At 34.1% G+C, this 24,497-nt stretch overlaps 2 protein-coding genes across 2 annotated transcripts; one reads left to right on the plus strand and one right to left on the minus strand.

The window, feature by feature from the left end:
• Positions 1–1,635: 1,635 nt before the first annotated feature.
• On the minus strand, positions 1,636–18,485 carry CEP97 (centrosomal protein 97). The gene is made up of 11 exons (XM_070942731.1): positions 18,349–18,485; positions 15,148–15,290; positions 14,060–14,218; positions 10,868–10,969; positions 9,584–9,697; positions 7,884–8,050; positions 6,878–7,042; positions 6,501–6,634; positions 3,414–4,203; positions 2,516–2,591; positions 1,636–2,337 (listed from the first exon to the last, which is right to left on the minus strand). The coding sequence occupies exons 1-11, from the start codon at positions 18,422–18,424 to the stop codon at positions 1,636–1,638; spliced, it is 2,628 nt and encodes an 875-aa protein (XP_070798832.1). The 5' UTR covers positions 18,425–18,485.
• Positions 18,486–18,676: 191 nt separating this feature from the next.
• On the plus strand, positions 18,677–24,007 carry RPL24 (ribosomal protein L24). Its single transcript, XM_070942733.1, has 6 exons — positions 18,677–18,752; positions 18,869–18,944; positions 19,521–19,631; positions 21,789–21,925; positions 22,982–23,045; positions 23,886–24,007. Exons 1-6 carry the CDS (start codon positions 18,748–18,750, stop codon positions 23,964–23,966), a joined length of 474 nt encoding a protein of 157 aa, XP_070798834.1. The 5' UTR covers positions 18,677–18,747; the 3' UTR covers positions 23,967–24,007.
• Positions 24,008–24,497: the final 490 nt, after the last annotated feature.

The following is a 24,497-nucleotide window of genomic DNA, read 5'->3' on the forward strand; positions in this document are numbered from 1 at the left end:
TTTTCTAATTTTAAGATTGGCAGCATAAACTCTTGAATTCCGAAAAAGAATACCAAGTTGAAATTAAATTTGACATAATAAACCTATTCCTGTATTTGGCATAACAATTTCTCAAGGCAATATTTGCAATTGACTCATTAAGCCAAGAACAATGTATACTTGATTATATACTTAATACTGGGAACAAAGTTACAACTTTTAAATATTCCGGAATTTATGAATAGAAAAAAATTTATTATTGACAATAACTATTAATTATTAGTAATGAAAAAATACAAAGCATTTACTGATAGAAACAGTGGAGTCTGTAAAGAAGAATTGTTGCTTTCTTTATCATTATATGGTGAAGCAGTAGGATGTAGGCATTCTCCATGAATACCAGAATGAATATTGTTAATTCATATTAACGTGTGGCAATATGTTTAGCAGTCAATCCTCCCTAAGCAACTAGAAAACATGGCCACTTGCTTCTTTGTCTTAGCAATCTACTAAGCAGCTAATGGTATTAAACAATTATTCTGTATAGTTTTAGCAGCCATGGCCATATAATGCTGATCTATTTTTAAGAAAACCCTCTCATTTTTTTGTTTCTTAGGTATAAAATTGAATATGTACTGTCTTTATACACATTCTGACCTTGGCAAAATAGGCAAATTGTTCATATCATTATGAGAATATAGTGTGAGAAGTTGCCTCTTCTCAACCCCCCCTCCTCCCCCCCCCCGCACACACTTTCAAACTGGTTTGTTTTGTTGCATTGCATTTTTTTAAAAAATTCCCACTGTCCCAGCAAATGAAACAAAGAAATGTGACTTCATAAAAACAGTCCTCTGTGATAACAGGCTGGACTCAGCTGTGTGGAATTCAATAGTCACGTTTGTAGAAAAATGTTTGTAGTACTGGTGAGTCAACTGACTGGCACTGTTTTTTTAAAAGAAAGATCTGTAATGGAACAAGATTTCCAAAATTTCCAAGCTTATAATTTAGTACCTGTGTGTCCGCATACATTTTCAGACTATTAATTAAACACTCTCTCTCTTACATTATTAACTGTATGTTGAGTGACCATTGGGAGAAATAGCATTTCAGATTTGCAGGCAAAAATGTTTCAGATCATGTAGGGATGCAAAAATAACACTTTCTATCAATGCCTTAACCTGAAATCTGCCTTAAAGGGTTGCAGATAGATGCTATGTTTGTGCCTTCAAATATAAACTTCTGCATACTGCCCTTATTCGTCAAATTAAATATTTATATTTCTTTCTTTGAATATTACAATAAGGATGCATGCTTTGTTTCCTTGGAGAAAACAGTTGTTTAGCTCAGCTATGATAACAGCAATATGGAAAGTACTTAAGAGTACGTTATATGTCATAAAAATCTGTGATAACGAAACCACATAAAATGTTATGTTACCATGTCTATTTGAACCTATCTTGATATAATTTAATAGAGTGTAAATCTAATGTTAGAGGATTAACAAACCTGTTTGTTAATCCTCTAACAAGCGTTAATCCTCTAACAAGCGATTTTTAAAAGCAAGGAGACCGATATCTCCCAAAATGTATAGAAATTGGTCTAATAACATAAAATGTTAATGTGGCTTTTAAATTTTTTTCTGTCAGTCTATGCTTGCTATACAGATAGCCTAACAGAAAGTGTCTGCAATGAAGAATCACAGTTTGTCTTTTTTTCTGCCATTTTATCATTTAGATTGAATGTATCAATTCCTTCTTCTGCTAATGGAAGCACATCCTGAGAGACTAAAACAGCACTGCATAAAATATCCTTTTCTTCTGACGAAACAGCTGTATTGGTCTGACAACTTTCTATTCCATTGCTGCAATTTGTCTTTTCATCAGAATCATCTAGTTCCTCAACTGTTTTTAAATATTCTTGGAGAAGAGTATTGTTCTGATCATTGTTCAAATTCTCTTTACAATATTCCTTGTGGTCAACTGGGATCACAGCATCAGAAAGGCTTCCCGAAAGAAAATCTTCATAGGGCTTAACTGTTTGCAGAGAATTTCCTAGAAAGCCTTCATTTGTTTTTGTCAAATGTTTTTCAGAGTTCTGCAATTCATTAAGGATATTTTGGTCTGATACACAGGAATGGAAACCTGAATCAGGATATTCCTGTAAACATTTCTGATGAGACATTTCAGAAGATGAACCTAACCAAGTTGAACTATCAATAGGAGAAGGTTCTTGATTTGGTCTAGATGACTGTATGAATAATTCATGTGGACCCAGAATGCTACACGCAGGGGAATCTTTTTTCCAGATATTACTTAGGTGTTGGTTTACTGAAAGCTGCCATTCCTGAATAGATTTAACCTGTATAAACCACAAAAAGAAAAGATGATAATATATAATTTTATATGTAATTGCATATTTATAATATCTCATTTCACACAAGAAAGTTAATTGGGTCAACTGTAAAACACAGCAAGGTTTCAGGAGAATATTTTAGTTTTTATTCATAGAAATGAATATTTAGGAAAACTAATCCTACCTGATCCCAAAGAAATTTGACAGCTTCCTCTTGCACAAGTCTTTGAAGCTTCTCTTCATTTTTTTCTTTTCTTAACCTGCAAATGATTTTCATATATACATCAAGCTTTAAAAGTGTTGCCACTTTGATCACCACTTTTGCTGCAATACAATTATTTATAGGTATTCTTGTCTTACGACCATAATTACCCTCAAATTTCTGTTGCTAGGCAAGACAATTGTTAAGTGAGTTTTGCCCCATTTTACAACCTTTCTTGCCACAGTTAAGTGAATTACTGAAGTTGTAAAGTTAGTAATAATGACTTTGCTTGTCAGAAGGTGATAAAATGTGGTCATATAACTCCAGAATACTGCAAACGTCATAAATACATGTCAGTTGCCAAGTGTCCGAATTTTGATTACATGACTATGGGGATACTACAAGAATCGTAAGTGTGAAAAACAGTCATAAGTAATTTTTTTCAGTGCTGTTATAACTTCAAACGGTATTAAGGAAGTGGTTGTAAGTCGAGGACTACCTGTACTGCATTAAGAATAGATTCTGGCAAAGAATGGAGTTTTGGAGAGGAAATATATTTACATCAGTTTATTGATTAAATAGGCCAATTTCATCCGTTCTAATAACAATACAACTTAATTTCGCTAGAGACACTGAAGAGAATTTTTTCTCCTTTGATTATGCGAACAAATAACTTATTTTTGAAAGAATACTCCATTTTATAAAGTTGGTGAGTTTTGCCTTCATTTGGAGAACAAAGAGGACCTTACCAACTGAAGGAAATGAAACAAATCCACCACCCGAATTATACTTATGATATTTTTTTCAGATAAAATTTATGGATCTCAAATTATAGCAAATTTTATTCCTTTCCTATTATTTCAGTTTACTTCCTACTTACTTTTGAACTTCTTCAGTTAAATGAATGATATGTTCTTGCATTCTGCTGAGTCGAATTTCATAGTGTGCTTCCCTGACTCTGGGATGGAATGTTCTTGTATAAAATCCTCTCCAACAGGCCTGAAGCTTGGTGGCAGCTTTATTCATTTCTAGAAGTTCATTTTTCTTATGGGTTACAGTAACTGATGCATCAGTAGACAGTTCTAGAGAGCTAGCAACAGAAACACATTTGATAACATTCTCTTCAGGTGAGTGTGTCTGTTTTAAGTTACTGAACTTTACACTGTCATCAAGGGATGCTTGATAACTGCTAACGTCATCTGGTTGAATATCAGTGTTTACTGAAGAAGAAGCAATGGGGAAAATATCCTCCTCTTGATATGCATTTTGAGTTTCTACCACATCTGCTGACTTGAGGGTGTACTTTCCCAAAAGCACAGAATCACTTTTCTGCTTTTCTTTGTTCTGCATATTAATATCTTTTGTAAATTCCAAATATGTATCCCCCACATCTTCCACATCCTCTATATCAATGCCAATTCCATGAAGTTTCAGTTCTGTTGAAGTGGGCGACATTGGAGACAGCCCTGAAGCAACAGGCATAAAAGTAGATTCTGAAGATAGGAGACTACTATTCAATTTATCCTCGTCAGTTTGTATATCATCCAAATAAAAATCCTTAAAAGTATTTCTTTCAGCTTGTACCGAAGTTGGAGAAACATTTTTAACTGCATAAGAATGGTCATCATTGGATTTTGTCACAACCCAGGTATTCTTTTTAATAATACGTTCTGGGAAAGAGATTAAGATAAAACACATAGACATTCAATATTTATGTATGTATGTATGTATTTTTGCCAAACATTTACTACCCTGTTTCCCCCAAAATCAGACATCCCCTGATAATAAGCCCAATCAGGCTTTTAAGCGCATGGCAATAAGGCCAAGTGCTTATTTCAGGGTTCAAAAAAATACAAGACGGTCTTATTTTTGGGGAAACACGGTACTCATATTTGTCTTTTGATTAATTAGGGATTAGGGCAGGGATCCCCTAACCCTGTTCCGTGTGTTCTGACCTAGGCCTTCCAAGATCATGAAGCAGACTCTTCGTCCTGATAAAACCTCTTTTATTTAGATTAAAGGGAATTTCACCTCAGCAAGGCCCCTGCAAATAGTATTTCATGAGATTTCATAACTACAGACCTTTATCAGGCTCGGAGTATGCTATATAGAGCCTCCTTCCAATGTTCTATCAGGCTCTACCAAGACCAATGGACAGAATACAAGGTGGATTTAGATAAGCAGAAATTATTAAATGGCTGAAATCATTAGAAGTATAGTCTATAACCACTTATATAGTTAAGAATCTAGTAGATAAAAAAATTATTACCAAAATTGAAATATATCTTTAAAGCAGGTTAAGACTCGTAAGACAAAGAAAGGTACTCTTAAATATAAGCTATAAATATAATATCGAAGATTAGATAAAATATGACAATATCTAAAAATACATCTAGATTTGAGATGCTGCAGTGCAATATGTAGCCAAATGCACTGTAATAAATGAAAGTTCATATATAAATAGCATCTGAGCCTAGACTGAGTGAGAAATTAGGATATCTGCTGATCAAAAGGAGAATAAATCTAGATTGAATGTCTCTATAAAGAGCAAAGAAGAAGTATATATTCCATAGTTTCTACCTATCTTATCATAGGAACAAAGCCTTTCACCAAATGCTTATTTTTTTAAACTTACTAAAACAGCAGAGGAGAGAGCAAAACACTGTTGTGAGGGGAAAAGATTTTCTATGACCAGGTACTTTTAAGTGAGAGAGAATGAGATGGAGTAACCATGTTATCTAGTATTTACTTTCATCCATACAGATCAGGGCTGTCAAACTCCTGGCCCGCGGGCCTGATATGTCACACGCTGGCCAAGGCCACGCCTGTTTTAGCTAAGGGGAGGGGGAAAAAATCACATGATGAATCACATGATGCCGCCATGACAATGTGAATTTAACACCCCTGATATAGATGAATGATTGCCTCTGAGGCCTTCTAAAACGTCAGTTTTAGTGGCCTCACCCACAGTTCACCAAATTGTCATTGCCATTTTCATGATGCTTCAGAAAGCTTTTGAAGACTTCTGAGGCGTTCCAAAACATCATGAAACCAACATTCAAAAATTAAAGCTTATGATCTACATGAACTATCCCAAAATCTTAAACTTTTACAGTTTTAGATTTGCTAATAAAGTTAAAAGATTCAGAAGCTTGGCTTTAAATAGTTTTAAAACAAACACAATTATTGCCACTGCTGTTGATGACATAGAAGTTTGTGTCAGCTGTTTTATGAAACCAAACAAAGTATCTTTTGTTTCTTCAAAGACAAGGAAGAATGAAAAACAATTCTAACATATCAGAAATATTTAAGCTTGTTCTACAGTGATGCTTTCTATGTCCAACTATGGTTACAATTCACATCCATTTAGTAAAGAAAGGCATTTTTGTTTTGGATCAGTTTTTTAAAATAAATTTTAACTATAATATTGAACAAAATCTTCAAGATTTCACCTAATAATCTTAGCCTATTACATATTACAAAGTAGTCAAAATATGCACTATAACATGTGTTAGTGTGAACAACCATTTCTTTGTTAGTGCCTATATCCATAAGGGGTTACTGAAGTAGCAATGTAAGCCTCTTTTGAAAATGCCTCTTTGACTGCCTTGTGCAGTTTTGTTATTACAAATTAATTTGCTGTATGGATTTACAGTCTGCATAATCAATTTCAACTTAGCACTAAACTCCATTTGCAATATATTTTTTCATTATTCCTAGTCCTACTCTGAATTCCACCAATACATGATCCCATTTTGTCTACTATAGTATGCCACAACTGAACCATAGTTTGTTAAATATATTACAATATATTTGTGAATTTGAGTTTGAATGATTCAGTACAGTAATCTAGCACCAAGGCACACTATGATTATGAACCTGTATATGTGTACCCAATCACTGATTTCAAGCCTATAGACAAGTTGGTGACAAGAGTGATGAAAACACAGTGGATATTAATTCTTACCACCTTCGGTTATTTCTTGTTGTACATGGGCAGGACTGTTTGGCTCATTATTAATGGGTAGTCCTTTATTCAGAGTTGAGGATACAAGTGACTCATTGGCATGGCTCTGATACATCAATTGCCTCTGATGCAACCTAAATATAAAAATTTAAATGATTTTATTTCAGGACTTAAGAATACTAGAGCAGAGAACCACTCTTCTTTAATATCACAAATGTTAGCAAGAGTTAGAAAAATACATATATATATCTGCAAATCAACTTTTTTGACCTTAAAAAGCAGCTTAAGAAAACCTTATGAATTAAGGCCTGCTTGAACAAGTTAAAATGATTATATTAAATTATATAAAAATGACTTATAAATAATGATATTCACACCTTTGCTTATGTAGTATTTTTTCCAGTTTGGCATCCTCTGCTGATTGGAGTCCAAACATAGTAGTAAGAGGACAAACACTGGCCAAATATTGTACTAACTGAAGGTGCTGGCCTGGTCGGAATGATCTTCCCTTTCCTTGACTGTAAAGCCATTCTGCTTTCAAGCTGTACACAAAAACAATATTAATTGTACTAAACATTTTGAAAGCACTTTCTATTAGAAACATAAGAGCATAAAGAACAGTAATTGAAATCCAGAAGTAATAGATGTAACTCAGGACCAATAGCAAAAAAATTAATCAATTGTTGATATATCATAATACATTGGGAAAAAGCAGTAATTTTCATGAACTCCAAAATAAACTATTTCAGCTACATACTAAGTATCCAGTGTCTGCTTTTATCTTCAGGAGTATATAAATTAAAACCAGAACTTGGAAGTACAGTAATTTGCCTTAGAATTTGTTAGACTTAAACATGCATAAATGAAAATCAGTAAATGCATTCATATAAAAAAAACTATATTTCATAAACAACAAATACTTTTTCTACTCAGTATTATCCATACATGGTCTCATATTATTCCCTTTCAGAGTAAATTATGTTATGCAAAGTTCAGAAAAAAAGTAAATAATAAGTAAACAATTAAAAGAAGATAATACAAGGAAAGAAATGTAACTGTTGTACAGTACCTATCTAGCCTTTTAAGTTTCCAAATAAACCTTGCTGCAAGCATGCCTGTATATTGATTTATGTACTACTTTTTGTTCTTTAAACATTTCACCTCTTTCTTTTTGAGGTCATCAATTTTAACCACTACTACAAAATCACAACTTTCTCACTCTTCTCTTTCATTCCTTGCAACCACTGTACTTCCCAAATTTTAATCATTGTTATCTCATGCATTCTTTCAGTTGGGCACATGCTTTCCTAATCCCTTGACATTTTTGTATTTATTCTTGCTACCTTTAATTAATGGCAACACTCAATTTAATCATGTTCTCACCTTTCTTTCTGAGAAACCACATATCCATCAATTACTTTAAGACTGAGACACCAATTGACAATAAATGGTCGGTAATCAAAACCTGGAATGTTAGGTGTTGCCATCACACAAGGATTGTTCATAATTGAGAGTTGTTCTAGTTTAGGAAAAGAGGTCAAGAAAGAAATCTAAAAAGAAAAGGAAACAATTATTTTGGTGATTAAATGGAAAGAAAATTTATAGGCTGAGTAGCACTATAGATATATCCTATAGCTTAGATATGTTAGATGTTTGAGGGAAAAATAATTTTACTTGCTTAATTTTATTCAGACTATTGTTTTATTTTATTATTTCTTAGATTTATTAAATATATTTTATTAGAATACTAGAATATTTTTTGCCAATAGGTTTATTATAATATGGAAGACATTTCAATTATAAATCCTCGATTTACAGCCACAATTGAGCCCAAAATTTCCATTGCTAAGCAAGACAATTAAATGAGTTGCACCCCATTTTACAACCTTTTTGTCACTGTGGTTAAGCGAATCACTGCATCTGTTAAGTGAAACATGCAGTTGTTAAGCAAATTTGGCTTCTTCCATTGACTTTGCTTGTCAAAAGCCATATGAGAAAGTTACAAATGGTGATCATATCATCGTGGGATACTATAACTACACTGTAATGGACATGTGAAAACTGGTTATATGTCATTTTTTTTCAGTGCTGTTGAAACTTTGAACGGTCACAAATGTTGTTAAGCAAAGGACTATCTGTACAGTATTTCTTTTCTTTGTTATTGGTATAACTGGGCATGAAATTAAGAATATAAAAACAAAAAGTCAGCCACATGATCGTAGATCCTCTTTACCTGCAGAAAACAAACCTAGGGAAGTACTTTGTGGTAAGAGAACGAGCCTGACTCAAAATCACGGTGAGTTTTTATGGCTCAAGAGAGATTAAATAAGATCATTACCAATGTCTTAACATTTTTTAAAAAATCATGCTGCAGACTGAACTAGTTCTTTTTGACAGATTATGAAAAAACTGGAAATGGAAAATGGAATACTGTCCATTCATCATCATGTCCTAAAGTATAATTTCTGACAATTTTAAGAGGAAAATATTTGTAATTACATGATTATATTTGCTTCAAACATCATTCCTCCCTGCTCCGTTTGAAAGTGTGTTTAAACCAAAGTTAAATTCACACTGCCTTTCAAAAGATATTTCTATTTCTTAATCTATTTAATCCATCATCACTAAAAAAAGGTACAAAATATCTGAACCAGGAACATTTGTTCCTCTCTCCCCTTACGGAGGATCAATTTTATTTTTGTTTTCATTTCTGTTTATTAAATGTAAAGCATTATGTAAGCAATCCAAAATTTATTTTTGTTCATAGTAACATATTTAAATTGCAAAAATATGTTGCAAAGAACTTACTTTAAGACTCTATCTCAAAGAATGTCATTTCCTCTTTACAGTATTTTAATTACTTTAATTGCTAACATATTTAATTACTTAAACAATCATTAATTAAATAACTGCTAGTTACTGTCATTTAATTTTAAAATCTACATGTCTTCTGTGCCCAAAACGTAACAATAAAAAGAAAAATATAGATGAAAATATAATGAAATGTAACTATAGTAATTTAGATTGTATTTAATTTCTCTTTCTCAAAGTTATTCCATTTTCCTCAAAAATGTTATTCTTACCTCATTCAAATCTCTAATTTCATTTTCTGCTAGTGAAAAAATCGTCAGGCCTTGAGGTAAACAAGAAGGTGCTGAACGCAGTGAAGTTATGATATTTCCATGCAGCAGCAGAGTCTTCAGGAATAGTAAAATGGAGAAAACAATATGTAGACATATACTTTAATAATGTGAATTGCTCTGAATATTCCTAATACACTGAATACATAGGTGTACACACACACACACACACACACACACTTGAAATATCATTTATATTTAACACATGGCTGTGTGTTAAAAAATATTTCAAGGGAATGTAAAAAAATATTCATAACTATATTTTCTCTTTAGTTTAGTTACATTTAGAAATGTAATATGTTAGATCTAAATGATATTAATCATTGACTAGTTAATCATGACCATTCATTTTAGTGGAACTACAGCATAAATTACTATGTACCCAAACTATGTTTTAAAGCATGGTGGTTCAACATTTTGGTTTGGCTTTTGGCTTGGTTGGGCTGCACCGAGCACAGAGCAATTGTTTTAAGTCACATAAAAATATACAGAATATAGTTAATGTGTGTGTGTGTGTGTGTGTGTGTATATATATGTATGTATGTATATATATATATATATATTCATTTATTTTCTCAGGTTTTCGCGGGTGTTTGTATGTAGGTCTTTGGTTATTCGGGTCTTCTCCCACGTAAAATTGGAAGTGTCTTGGCGACGTTTCGACGAAGTCTCATTCGTCATCTTCAGGCTGATGTTCTCGGCTTCGTGTTTCCATGCTCCTGGAAGCACGAAGCCGAGAACACCAGCCTGAAGATGACGAATGAGACTTCGTCGAAACGTCGCCAAGACACTTCCAATTTTACGTGGGAGAAGACCCGAATAACCAAAGACCTACATATATATGTATATGTATATGTATATGTATATGTATATGTATATGTATATGTATATGTATATGTATATGTATATGTATATGTATATGTATATGTATATGTATATGTATATATATATGCCTTTATTTTAAAATATTTTTAGTATCTTGTGAGGCTGCATTACTAGTTATCCAATGCCACATGGATGGACATGACTGTTTTACAAGCCTTTAAAGGTTTTTTTTTTATTTGAGACAGCTTTGCACTACATCTTATTCATAGCTACCTGAAGAAAATGCTCTTGTGAATAAAATCAAAACTTTATTACAGTTAAAGGCCAACAATGCTGCTCTGAACTCACTCCTTAATTTGGAATATTTAGACCATCAAAGAATATAAGCTTAAAAATATTTACCTTTAGAGATGAAAGTCTGGAGATATCTCCTATTTGGGGTATATTGTTATCTGACAAATCAAGATGTTGAAGAGATGTGCAGCAACTGATCTGGTCTATAGTCTAAAGGAAGACAAAATATTTTTCAGCATCAGTATGAAGTTTAATAGTTGCAATTACTTACAGTTCTTAATATCAAAGAAGGTACATTAAATAATATGGCATGGGGTGCCTTGAAACTGAGATGATTCCTGGCACTTACCTGGACAAGTCCCTTCAGTTTTCTTGGCAAGATTTCAGAAATGGTTTACCATTTCCTTCTTCCTAAGACTGAAAGAGAGTAACTGGCCCAACATCACTCACCTCTCAGTTTCTGGCCTGATGCCTTATCCACTACATCAAACTGGCTCTCAATTAAGACATGCTATAAATTCATCTTCCATAATTAAAAAAGAATGTGTGCTTTATTCTGGTTGAATTTAATTTATGACAAAGGTGTATAGAAGTTAAATCATATCTAATAGTAGGCCTTTGAATGATAGAGTTTCTAACTGTTTTAATATTACATGTAAATGTAGTAAATTAGGTTCCAACATGAAAAATATTGAAGAAAAATAGGACCTAGATTGTGTGGAGAAAGCCTGTGAACCTAGAAATAATAGAAAAGATACAAAAAAATCACAGACTATAAGGGTTGGAAAGCATCTTGGAAATATCCAAAGCAGGAAACTACTAGTTATGTGCTTGGTCAGAGGAATATTCATCACTATTTTCAGATGCATATTTACCTTAAGTGACTGTTTTGCATTGGATTTTAGTTTTATTCTAATAAATCTGACTCTAATGATTCTGGAACATAGGGTCATTATTATAAAACTCAAAGACACTTCTGAAATCCTTGATGCAGTCTCGGGAACCTCCAAAAGTTGCTATGAAACAGCAGTTTTAAAAACATAAAATACTTGAAAAAAGTACAATCGTATTTCCCACTTAGTGTAAAAAAAGTTTAAATGGAATAAAATAAAATGTACTTTCTAGTGGCTCCATCCACTACTTTCTGGAGTCCGCTAACTTGCACATCTTTCAAAGGTTAAATGTAACTTCCTGCCCAGAAAAAGTTGCATAACTCTGTTCTAGCAGCTTGAATTCTAATAAAACAAAGATTCCAAGACTCTAAAATTTGCATTAAATTATTATACATTTTAAAAAGCAGGACTACAGTAGAACTCCTACAAAGTGACAAATGTATGTTCAGGCACAGAAGTGTAAAGATAAGAAAGGAAAGAAGGAGAATTCCTCTGAAAATAAACAGAAATAATCTCATACTTTTAAATGTAATCGATTTCTGTCTGCTATAATACAAGTCTAAAGTAATTTACCTATAATATCTTACTTAAAATAATTAAATCTCATTTCTAATTTTAAACATCTAGAGTTGACAAAGAAATTAAATTTAATAATATTAAAATTATTATTATTTTTTAATTTTTTATTGTAAACAAACATACACATATAGACATAGACGTTAAAACAAACTAGACATAAACTATACAATGAAATCAAGTCATATAACTTGCACTTTGAAAGTAGAGTTACTTCGGTAATTATATATCAATATATCTATATATATTATCTTTCATCTTGTATCAATGTTTATATAACGATATTTCCTTTTATTTGCTTATTTTTGTGTCCTTGGGTGGTATTCTCTTTTTTCGTGTCTTTTTTATCTAACCATTTGTACCATTCTTGCCAAATTAAGTAAAAGTCTGTATCTTCTTTTCCTTGTATTTCTTTGGTCAATTTATCCATTTCTGCACATTCCATAATTTTTTGTATTATTTTCTCTTCTGGTGGCGTGTTTTCCAATTTCCACATTTGTGCGAAAACGATTCTAGCTGCGGTTAAGATATGTATTATCAAGTATTGTGTCTCTTTTTTATAGTCCTTTGTCAATATACCTAGTAGGTAGGTTTCCGGTCTGAGGGGTACTTTTTGGGCGGTAATTTCTTCCAGCTGACTTTGAATTGTTTTCCAAAATTTTTTGACTTTAGGGCATGACCACCACATGTGGTAGTAGGTCCCCTTCTGTATTTTACACTTCCAACAGTTCTGATTAGTATTGGGAAACATCCTTGCCAACCGTGCAGGGGGGAGATGCCACCTATAAAACATCTTGTATGTATTTTCTTTGTAGGGCACGGACATTGTCAGCTTAGTATTTACTTTCCATATTTTTTCCCAATTCTCTAGGTTAATATTATATCCAAAATTTTTAGCCCAAATAATCATATTTTCCTTCACCACTTCTTCTTCCAATTTGTATTTTAATAGATAATTATATATTTTAGTTATTAATTTATCATCTGATTGCATTATAATTTTATCTAATTCATTTCTTTCTTTTTGGATTCCAAATTTTTCCGTATCACTTTTATATCTTGATTTTATCTGTAAATACGGCCACCAATCAATATCCGTGCCCTGTTGTCTCAGCTCTTCTCTTGTTTTCATATCTCCCTCTGTGTTCAACAATTCGTCATAGGTTTTCATCCTGTCTGTGTCCATTGTGTTCGGGTAGATTTGGGCCTCCATGGTTGATAATATTAATAATATTAAAATTATAATAGGCCACAGAATACAAATAAAAATATGAAAACTCTTAAGAAGGTATTTCCATAAAACACATGATAAAAGTATGCACTGACAGACTTTCCATCACAACAGAAGTTCAATTAAGGAGGGATGTTTATCTCACGAAAGGGAATTCTAAAGTCCAGCATTAGCTACAGAAAAGCTTTTATTTTTATAGTATTATTTCACCAAGCGAACAATACTTATTACTAGAAAGGTTCTTCACTGCCTAAACATTGCCCAAATCTTATCTGTATGGTTGAGGGGCTATCAGGATAGCATTGTCAGCATAATGTAGGCTAGTGAAGTTTTCCCCTCTAATTTTAAAATTCTATCCTATCCTATTCCATTCTATGTAATATTGCATTTCCAAACATTTTGCCTTAATCAAGTTCCTAGGTATGACATAAATTAAATACAATACTACTATATTGGTTTAACATTTTTATTGTTTTAAGTATTTACTTACAATTTCAATTTACAAGACTACCCCTTCTATACAACCCCTCTAAAAGGCTAGATGCAAGAATTATTTTGTTCATTATTTGCTGTTTATTTGATTATTTAAAGAAAACCTACCTTTAAATTGTTTCCTGCCAGATTCAACCACTCCAGGTACATTAGCTCTTTCAATCCCTCTGCGTTACCAATACTGTTGTGAGGCAAGTTTAACACTCGAAGATGAGTCAACTTTGCTATACCCATCATCCGCACTAGACGATTGTTGGCTACTGACAACTGCAAGAAAATGGACAAATAGCTTCAATTTTGCTTATAATTATTTTAATTCTTGGGGAAAACTATAAATGGGAAAGTATGTACATACCAACCAATGCTAGAGGTTAGTACTTTACTGCAAGATACTAACATTGTGGGGGAAGGCTATGGTTGTATCAGTTGCAACCCAGTCTGGAAGATCATGCTATGTTGAATGAATTGCAACCCAAACTGGAGTGCGAGGCTCTTGCTGCAATGACCCATGCTTTCATCATTACCTGTTTAAAACTACTAACATGCTTTACATTGGTCTGACTGAAAAGCTGCAGTTGTTAAGAGAACAGCAGTCTATGTGCTGACTGATCTCTCCCAGTGGAGGCACATTTCACTAGTGTTGCAGCCATGCACTTATTTTTATTTATTAAATTTCTATGCCACCCATCTTCCATACAAGGTCACTCTGGGTGACTTAATGAAGATAGGCTTTTGTGTGTAATTTAAAATGCTTATACTAACCTATAAATCCCTACCAATTATCTGCAGGCCTGTATTCTTATATTGGAAGTTAAGTGTAGTTTAAACCTCCTTTCATATCAGTCACTTTGTGACTGTACCTACAAAAGGGCTTTCAAAAGTCATTTTTACAGAATGTGTCTTCCCAATAATATTCTGTCAGAAGCTTTTAATTACTTCAAAACCAATAAATATAAGAAATATTAACTAATACAAAGATAATTAGTTGTTCTAATTTGAGTACACTGTGTGCATAGAAAGGTGGAGAATCAAATATTGTATTGGACTCATATTCATTGAAGGTTACTACTGAGCATAACTTATGCTCATAACATGCAGAATGAAACATTACAATTTCTTTTTCCAAGTTTCCCCCCAAATTTAAATAATTTAATTAACAAAGCATATTTGCTCACATGTATTTAAAAAAATCCTACCTGCATCAAGTTCTTATAGTTCTCCAGGTGTTCCAATTTAATTAATTGATTTTTATCCAAAATCAGAGTATGTATGTCTGCATTACAGGCTAAAGTTGGTCCTAGTTTTTGTAAACCCTGGCCTGACCAATTAATTAAAGAACCTGTTAAATAAGAAGAAAAAATCCAAATGTTAAAAAAACCCCAAACACATCTAATTTAGAAGACAATATGCAATCATGCCCTATACAATGTTAGTATTTTACAATACAGTATTTAAACTGGGCACCAATTTCTTTGTTCTTATTTTTAACATATCTGAAAAATCTGTTTTTGTCTTTAATAACCTCTGTCAACCTTAATATATTTTGAACTTCAGCTTTTATAACATACTCTTTACAGTGCTAAGCAATATTTTTCGAAGTGTTCTAACATAACCTGCTCATGTCAGGTCCTGTCACATTTCTATGGGGCTCAATTTTAGACTGACTTGGCCATTTCAAAACACTGAATTTGGGCTTTACCCATTCTAATGTATATTTCTGTATCTGAAATCACTGTCTTACTTCAGAATCTATTTGAACTTCATTGTCAATGATAATCATGATGGTCTCTGGTAAAACTCTACTATAAAGCAGAATTCTTGCCTCACTGGCAGGAACTTGACAAGTTACCGGGTTTTGAGGCAGCAAAAACCTTACTACGCTTTCATATTGGTGTTTATTTTATTAATATTTCATATTTCTAAACCTCCCATCTACCTTAAAGAGGAATATGATGGTCTTACTGTGAAATGCAATATTTATTTTTGTCAGTGATAATAACATACACTTAGTCTGGAAGTTAAAGTTCTACTTTTGCCTCATCAATCCCTGGAGCATTTGTCTTTTTAAACATAATTGTACAGATAAAAACAAATACAAAGCAAAAGGAATAGAAAAATTCCAAGTGTTTAAGAAATCGGCTTGGCCAAGCTTTATATCCATATACTGTACACCATATTATAACTGGACATAGTTGACATTCCTCTACTATGCTCATCAGCTGACTGCAAAAACACCGGTTTCTGCAGTCCATTTATGAGTGCGCTTCCTGGGCTATATGTGCATCATCCCACAATTCTTCCTTTCTCTAGAGAGATTATGCTGGCCAGAATCCATCCTCTGGCTGCTGATTTCAGCCATTATGCCATGTCTGCTTCATCAGGGACATCTAGTTCATCATGTCCTCATCAGAAGTTCAGCCTAGAACATTCTTAAAAAATATGGTGTGTCATCCAGCTACTTTTTACAAATGTTCTTTGTGACCAGTGGTGGCCACTTTGCAATCTCTATTACAAACCACATTTTTTCCAGGGTTTTTCTAATGGTGGAGCCACACACAGTCTTGAGTAAGTGTGACCTACAGATCCACAGACATTATTCTGGGATTCTTTCTGACTTCCTAACTAATTTATGCTGTGCTCTTGCACTGATTTTGACCAGACAAATTCATAAATCTTCAGGTTCATGTTTCTGGGTATAGATAGGTAAAGCCTCACAGTTCTGTTTTCTGTAACATGACAGACTTTAGTAACTTGCTTATAAAGGTCTTCATGTTTAGAATCTTCTCTGCGATGAGTGGAACAAAATATGTAATTTATTTACAGGGAGGACCCATATGACTACTGAATTTTACATTAAGTATTCACCAATTCCTTTAATTAATTGAATGGCAGTGGAGGGGTACTTTTATCCTCTGGCACACTGCATTTTGGATGACTAATCATAAAAAGTTCTTCACTGGAATTATTTGCAGTTTTTATGTAGCTATCTTGATTTACTTTCCTCATTTAGCTTTTCCTATGGAATCCTATATACAATTGCCTTTAATTTATTAACAACTCTTCTTTTGATCAAGATCTCCATTGTCCCCAGCCCCACCAGTGTTTCTCCTATTTTCATTTTCTTGGTTAACCAGTAGTATCAGGGAGTATCAACCAGGGGTGAAATCCAGCAGGTTCTGGAGAACTGGTAGCAGAAATTTTGAGCAGTTCAGAGAACCGGTAGCAGAAATTTTGAGTAGTTCGGAGAACCGGCAAATACCACCTCTGGCTGGGAATGGAGATTTTGCAATATCCTTCCCCCAGGAGTGGGGAGGGAATGGGGATTTAGCAGTATCCTTCCCCTGCCCCGCCCACCATGCCCCGCTGACCAAGCCACACCATACCCGCCCACAGAAACAGTAGTAAAAAATTTTTTTTACTGATTTCTGTTGTTGGTCTTTCTAGTTCTTCTGTCATCTAAAATAGAAAATTGTGAGCAAAATTGGTCTGGAATTTTTGAGAGGTTTTGTGTTTAACAGTTTGTTTCTCAACAGATTTTGGGATGATTGAAGAGTCCCATTCCTACCCTACTTGCCCCTTTGAACTAGCTGCAATTGGGTTTTTAGAAAGCATCACCTAGTGTTTGATCACATAGTCCTTGATTACCCTGGCTATAGCAGATGCTAATAACATTATTGGTTTTATATGGTCTTCTATTTATCCAGACATTTTGTAGAATATGTCATAGTGTTTCCTTTACATTATATTGCAAAAGTTTGATTTGTAAAAAAAATGTACATACTAAAATATACCATTACCATTATTTACAATGGAACACCCTTGCTCAATTATGCCATCCTGTGAAAAATAAATTCTCACATATAACAAGAGTTTCAGCATTAGCAAATAGCTTGTAACACAATCCCTTCCCCAAAGAAAGACAAATACCACAACACTCTAATAATTAATGCTTTTCAGGACAAAAAACTAGTTACTAAAAAGAATGATAGTAGTATCTCATCTAACACAGTTATATAACTGTCACTTACACTTCTATTTGATATGCATATGTAGAAAGGCGGCACAAAGGAATGTCTGGAATTAATTCAATATACGTGTATTATACATATAAAAAACGCCAAGAAAAGAGTAAGTGAAGTACCGCTCCTACAAACTACACAAAAGAAACAACCGCTCGCAAGGCCTTTCGGGATTTGTAGTGCATTGTTAAAATTAACTCATACTATTAATCAAGACACAGGTTGATACAAACTACAGTCCCCATATGGCTCCGCGCGACACTCAGCGCGCACCCCCCCCCACCATAACGGTCAACGAAAAGGCTGTCTGATCCTCAGCCAGCGTTCTCAAATGGCATATCTTCGTCGCTCTCCGCGTTCGGCAGATTTTACTCCTACCTTGACTAGCGCCCGTGGATGGCTTGGTCCCCTCAGTCTTCGTTGCGGAAACCTCCGCAACCGATGCTGCCGCCATACTTCCCGCTTGCTTCCAATGCTAGGCAACCGGGCTGAGGCTAGGTACTGATTGGATAACAAGAAACGCTTGAGAAAAAAAATAATGCCAGAGATTTTATATTACGGTACAAAGTTTTCAGGGCCCCTTGTGTCCCAGTTAATGAATTTTTATCCAGTTTAGGAATTAAACTACCAGCTAATGAAAGCGCAGCACTTCCCATCGTATAACAAACAGCGGGTGCTCCCATCATGCACCGCGCGAGTAAAGAATCCGGTTTCCCATGAGCCTCTCTTTCTCTTATACGCTGGAGGAGCCGGTGAGGTTGCTCCGCTGCTGCCATTATGAAGTAAGAACCGGGGCCTTGGTTTTATCCGAGGCCATCCTCAGGTTTGGCACATGAAATGGGGGAGGTTTAGGCTTTCTTGGTTTCCTAATTTGTTTCTCGGTAACTTTGGAATGCAGGGTCGAGTTGTGCAGCTTCAGTGGGTACAAGATCTACCCCGGCCATGGCCGCCGCTACGCTCGTACGGACGGGAAGGTAAGGCGCAAAAAAAAAAAAAAAAAAAAGAGTCTGGCATACTAGGGCTATTCTATTGCAATTGTTGCTCAATACATGCATGGAAATCATATTTTGATAGAATCATTAAAAAGATCACTGGCATTGTTACACATCCATCCAGTTTTTTTAATTACAGATGTAATTTTTGGTGCTGATGTGCCCCTCCCTAGCCAACACTTGGAACAACCTAAAAGAAATTATTAGCCATATAGCAAATGAAGTCTTACTAAAGCAAAATACTTACACATTTTGCCTGACTCGCCCAATGGAGCAGTGAAGTAGTTAAGGAATCAACAAGTAGATTATTTTACATACCTTGGAAACAGTGCAAGCACAACTGGTGGAGTACTGCAAAAAGTAACATCTTGACTATACTTTTTTGAAAATGTTGCAAAATAACATTGTTGGGGTTTAGCTAAGTTTTAAGTTGTATATTGCCTAGTTCACAGCTAATCATTATTGAATCCTCAGACCTAAAATTGTTTTGAGCTGTTTTGTCAGTCTGCATTAGTACCAAATGCATGTTATGTTAAAAAAATAATCCAAATGTTCCAGGTTTTTCAGTTTTTGAATGCAAAATGTGAGTCTGCATTCCTGTCTAAGAGAAATCCCCGTCAGATCAATTGGACTGTTTTGTACAGGAGAAAGCACAAGAAAGGACAATCGGTAAGTATTTTGCTGTATTTGTTAGTTTATGGAGACGGAATGATGGCTGCCTGTATTCTCAATAAGAGTAAGAACACCCAAAATAATATTTAACAATATCACAGAAAGATGACATTTATTTTACCTCACAGCTTAAATATTCTTATGTTCCATTATGAACATTAAATTTAAATTAAATTAAATTAAATTAAAAGGCATACACTTTCATGTATAGGATGCATACAGTACTTAGATTGACTTGGGATGATGTGAGAGGGGAAATAGATTGGTTATGCAAAATCAAATTAGCTGTGAGACAGTTTACAAGTACCTTAACCACAAACAATTATAATGTGTTAGAAATCTGTTGTTTTGATGAGGCTTTTTGAAATTGCCTGAATTTTTTTAATGTGTAGAGTACCCTGAAAGCTTGAAATGCTGTATTACTTTGTTCTTATTTTGAATCCTGTTGTAAAAAGTGTTTCCATTATGTGCAAAGTTTGTCTATTTGCTACCTACCTTGTGCTAGATATAAACCAGGACATTGCTGGCAAATGATGGTTTATATCACAAAATAGATGTGATAATGCTGTTTGTATAGATTTGAGGGCAGAGTAGACAGAGTTGTAGGTCTGATTCTTATCTCTGCATCATTGTAGTTTCTTTTTTCAATGGTAGTTGAATGGTATATGTAGTTTCAATGGTATATGCAAGTATGGCCTTCTACCCATTACTTCAGAAAGTGCATTACTCAAGTCTGTTACTAGTGATTTGTCTATTGATCTTGTTGGATGGATAACCTGAATACCTAGTCTAATTCCATTCATGGAGTGTCTCTGTCAAGAGAACCAGAATAAACATAGTTGTAGCATGCAGCCTTGCTCTACCATGATAGATTTGATTAAAATTTCTGGATGGAAACTGGAAGTGCATGTTACTTGCATGATGCAAATTAATTCTGTAGGTTTCCTGTAAAATGAATGTGTGCAGTTTTACTGCGACATCAAAAAAGTGGCCCTGTTGGAAGGAAAGTCAATGCTGAGGGTGGTGGTGGAATCCAAATTGCTGAAGTCATGATAGTATTTGACCATTACTTCAAAACAATGAAATGGAACCATTCCTTTAATTTGCTCAATGTGTAATTTGCATCTGTATAACTTCTACCTTCTTCATTCCCAACCCATCTCATCCCAATTCAAATCCTAGTCTAGCTATTCTATGCATCTAATGAAGTTAGCTGCAGCTCATCAAATTTTGCCTTTTAATAAAACATGTTAGCAGATTTATTCTGATTCCCTATACCTTAGTAATCATAACTCTTATGTGTACATAATTGGGATCATGCTTTGCTTAGTTGTGATATAATGTATTCATTATTCATAATTTAGATCGGGGTCTCCAACCTTGGCTGAGGAATTCTGGGAGTTGAAGTCCACAAGTCTTAAAGTTGCCAAGGTTGGAGACCCCCGATTTAGATCATAATACATGGCTTTTCACAATCCATTTATTAAAATATCTTCTGTGACCTTTGATAAAGGATTAGTGGTTTCAATTATTTTGATGGGAATAGGAAATCTATGCCTTTTTGTTGTACTATTGAAAAAAAAGTGATTGAAATGTGCATCTTCTGTGGCTAGGAAAGAAAATCCATTAAGAGCTGTGTTATAAAGTAGTCATATACAGCTAATTGAAAGAGCAAGCAGTATTAAAGAAATGTACAGTACAATTCTACATCTGTTTAATCAAAATCATGTTTTTGGTAAATTGGAAAAGAATTATAGCTTAATGTATAGAAGATCGCTCTAATATAGAGTTGCAGTCTTGTGTATTCATGGGTGACAGGGCCATCAAGCAGGCCTTTGATATCTTAATATTTCTCTTACTGGTAAGTGAAAGACTAGAATCTATATCAAGAAAAAAAAAACCTTCCAATATGGACTTTAATTATTTTTTTTTAAAGTTGATTTTCCTTAAGTTTCAAGTGATCAGCAAATGTGAAATATTAGATAAAAATACAAAAAAAAATTCCTGGGAGTTGAAATAGGAGGTGAGAAAACTGAACTGTAGCAACTATATAAAATACTTCAATCTGATATGATCAAAAGGCTGCCGTGTGTGAAATTTTTTGAGTTTTTGCAAGAATGGATACTTTTTTGAAGCATTCATTTCTTTGCTCAGGAAGAGGTACAAAAGAAACGTACACGCCGTGCTGTTAAGGGCCATAGAGCAATCACAGGCGCTTCTTTGGCTGAAATAATGGCTAAGAGAAATCAGAAGCCTGAAGTGCGAAAAGCTCAAAGGGAACAGGCCATTAGGTGAGTACATTTTATTCTTATTCTTTACAAAAGTATAATTATGATCTAGTTGACATCCTTGGCTGAATGTAAAAAATAGACATTGATTATGGATTTTTAATACGGGTGAGTATTCATTATGTTACTTTATTTGTATGTTTTTTTTTCACATGTAAAGGAATTAGGCTAAAAAATAAAGCCAATACAGTACAATTTAACTTCGTTCAAACCACTTCCAAAAGTCCAAAAGGATTTTTTTAAAAAAATCAGGAGATTAAAAATACTTGGTGACTTGTGGTCTGGGATGCTTTCACCCCTTTATTTCGGTATGGGCTTAAACCAGGGATAGTTTCACCAATGGCTAGATCTGTTTCCAGACCCTTCACAGGGATGAGGAGATGAATCAAAGCCCTTTTCCAGAGAGGAACTGCTTTAAGACATCTGGAATACTTTGATGCTGCAGCTCTGTAGCAGCAGCTTGTGCCTGAAGATACTACAAATAGGGAATTACTTAAAGCATCCAATCAAAAGTTAATTCATCTCCTGTACATTTTTCCTTTTCAGGCACTAGGGTAAGGAAAGCATCATTTTAAACAATTACCAGTATTTATAAGCTATTGCAACCTAGAATGGGATAAAATTCTTAAAGAAAAATCAGTGCCTCACATAAGATCCTGCAATGAAATTGAATAATATTGCAGAATTTCCCTTCTTGCACGGTAGGCAATCTTTTTTGGTTTAGAAATTATACTTTGCCTTTATGCCATGTCTGGGAGCCACAGAATTTCGTAAGAATGGAGAACGTGGTTCGTAGAAAATGGTTTGATTGGAGGATGAACTAAGTGATTAAAGGGAACCTAATGTTGCAGAAAATATTGGGCCCATCTATCCAGGGTTAGGCTCTTTAAAAAAAAAAGTTATAAATGGAATTCTGAGTAGTTATATCTAACCAAATGTCTCCACACATCCATAGACCACTATTCTGCTATGCAGCGAGAATACTTTTTCATACATTTTGGATGTTAAATAATAAAAAAATTGTTCTTCTCATTAATATTTTTGCAATATAATTAACAGAGCTGCCAAGGAGGCAAAGAAGGCTAAGCAGGCAACTAAGAAAACAGTACCCTCTACAACAAAGGTAATGGCTGGCAAAGGCTGTTAAAGCAAGAGTATGATTTGTTGTATCACTCTTTGTAGATTCTTATTTACAAAACAAAACAATTGCGGCTATGAAATCAAATTGTTTCTGTGTTCTAGTCTCATTATCAGTTTATCATATATTTCATACTTTGACCAAATCAGTTGGAGGCTACATGGGTGACTTGAAGATAAACATATTTTTTTTCATTTGCTTCATTTATGTTTTACCTTTCCTTTAGTTGCCCAAAGTGATAGTATATTATATACATAAGGATATTTTATTTTCATAACAATTTTCTAAAGTAGGTTGAGCTAGGAGTTAAGAATGAGCATTATGATCTAATAGAAACTTGAAAGTAAGTCTCTCATAATCCGGGTTTTGAATTAAAAGTATCTGTAACCCCCATTCCTCAATCAGGGAAGGGGCTGCAATAAACTTAAAAAATGGCATGATAATTGGATGGTAACAATTGTTTCTCAAAGGCTGCAATATGAAATTCCTTTAGTCCAGTGGTTGCAAAGAAGATCATAGCATTTCTGACTAGATTGAAAACTTCGTTCAAATGATTTAGAGCAGAGTTCCCCAATCTTTGCAGCTGGGAGGGGGGGGCAGCACGGTTCTTCGTGAGTGGTGCTTGCCCACCACTTCCACGGCCCAGTTCCAAATGGCTCAAAGCCTGGTAGTGGTCCGGGGGTTGGAGACCCCTGATTTAGAGACACTTTGTTCGTTCTCACTCTCTCACTAGAAGTTCATCTATATGCATTATGCTATCTTACGCTAAGTAAACTGACTTAATATGTACCATACCCTCATCAGTGTCGTCTTTTCTATTTCCAGGCACCAACAAAGACTGCACCAAAACAAAAAATTGTGAAGCCTGTGAAAGTTTCTGCTCCTCGTGTTGGTGGGAAACGCTGATTTGTGCTGATTTGATTATGTCAAATAAAATTTTGACTATAGTTGTCTATTCTCTTTAAAAAAATATTTCTTAAAAGTTTCAGGTCATTTTCATTACATAATTTACAATGATGAGCACTAAAGTTGAAAGTCGCTATTAGCAAAACATATACAGGAAAGTCTGTATTTAAGAAATTATTAGTGAAAAAAAATCAAGGACTTAAATCTCAATACATATTGGTAAATTCATTTCAAATTCATGTTATTCTTGTCTAATCTGCCCACATGCCTACGACCTGGTTGTTTATTAAGGAAATTTTGCCACTGAAAACTGTTAGTTTACTCAGGATAAATTTCATAATATTTCAACCATCTTAGCAGCAGCTGATCAGTAAATAGTTGAACATTGCACAGCCATAACTATTTCTGGTGAAGCATTGCAATTAAATTTTCTACCATTAAGGACTTGTGACCACTTCTCTCTCTCTGCATGGAGATAGAATAATGGCAAAACTGCTCTGCCAGTTGTTTTTCAATGTAAGGGAAAATATG

Source organism: Pituophis catenifer, unplaced genomic scaffold (genome assembly GCF_029215685.1).
Source record: "Pituophis catenifer annectens isolate HBS135680 unplaced genomic scaffold, rPitCat1.0.hap2 SCAF_4, whole genome shotgun sequence".
In the NCBI taxonomy this organism is placed as follows: domain Eukaryota; kingdom Metazoa; phylum Chordata; class Lepidosauria; order Squamata; family Colubridae; genus Pituophis; species Pituophis catenifer.

Excerpts from the sequence above, each read along its gene's own strand:
- RPL24 (XM_070942733.1), top strand. Across the intron at positions 18,945-19,520 it reads ACGCTCGTACGGACGGGAAG|GTTTTTCAGTTTTTGAATGC; the intron begins GTAAGGCGCAAA and ends CAAATGTTCCAG. Across the intron at positions 21,926-22,981 it reads CAAAGGGAACAGGCCATTAG|AGCTGCCAAGGAGGCAAAGA; the intron begins GTGAGTACATTT and ends TATAATTAACAG.
- CEP97 (XM_070942731.1), bottom strand. The coding sequence starts at position 18,424 with ATGGCGGCAGCATCGGTTGCGGAGGTTTCCGCAACGAAGACTGAGGGG. Across the intron at positions 8,051-9,583 it reads AAATTAGAGATTTGAATGAG|ATTTCTTTCTTGACCTCTTT; the intron begins GTAAGAATAACA and ends TTTTCTTTTTAG. Across the intron at positions 6,635-6,877 it reads AAAATACTACATAAGCAAAG|GTTGCATCAGAGGCAATTGA; the intron begins GTGTGAATATCA and ends TTTTATATTTAG.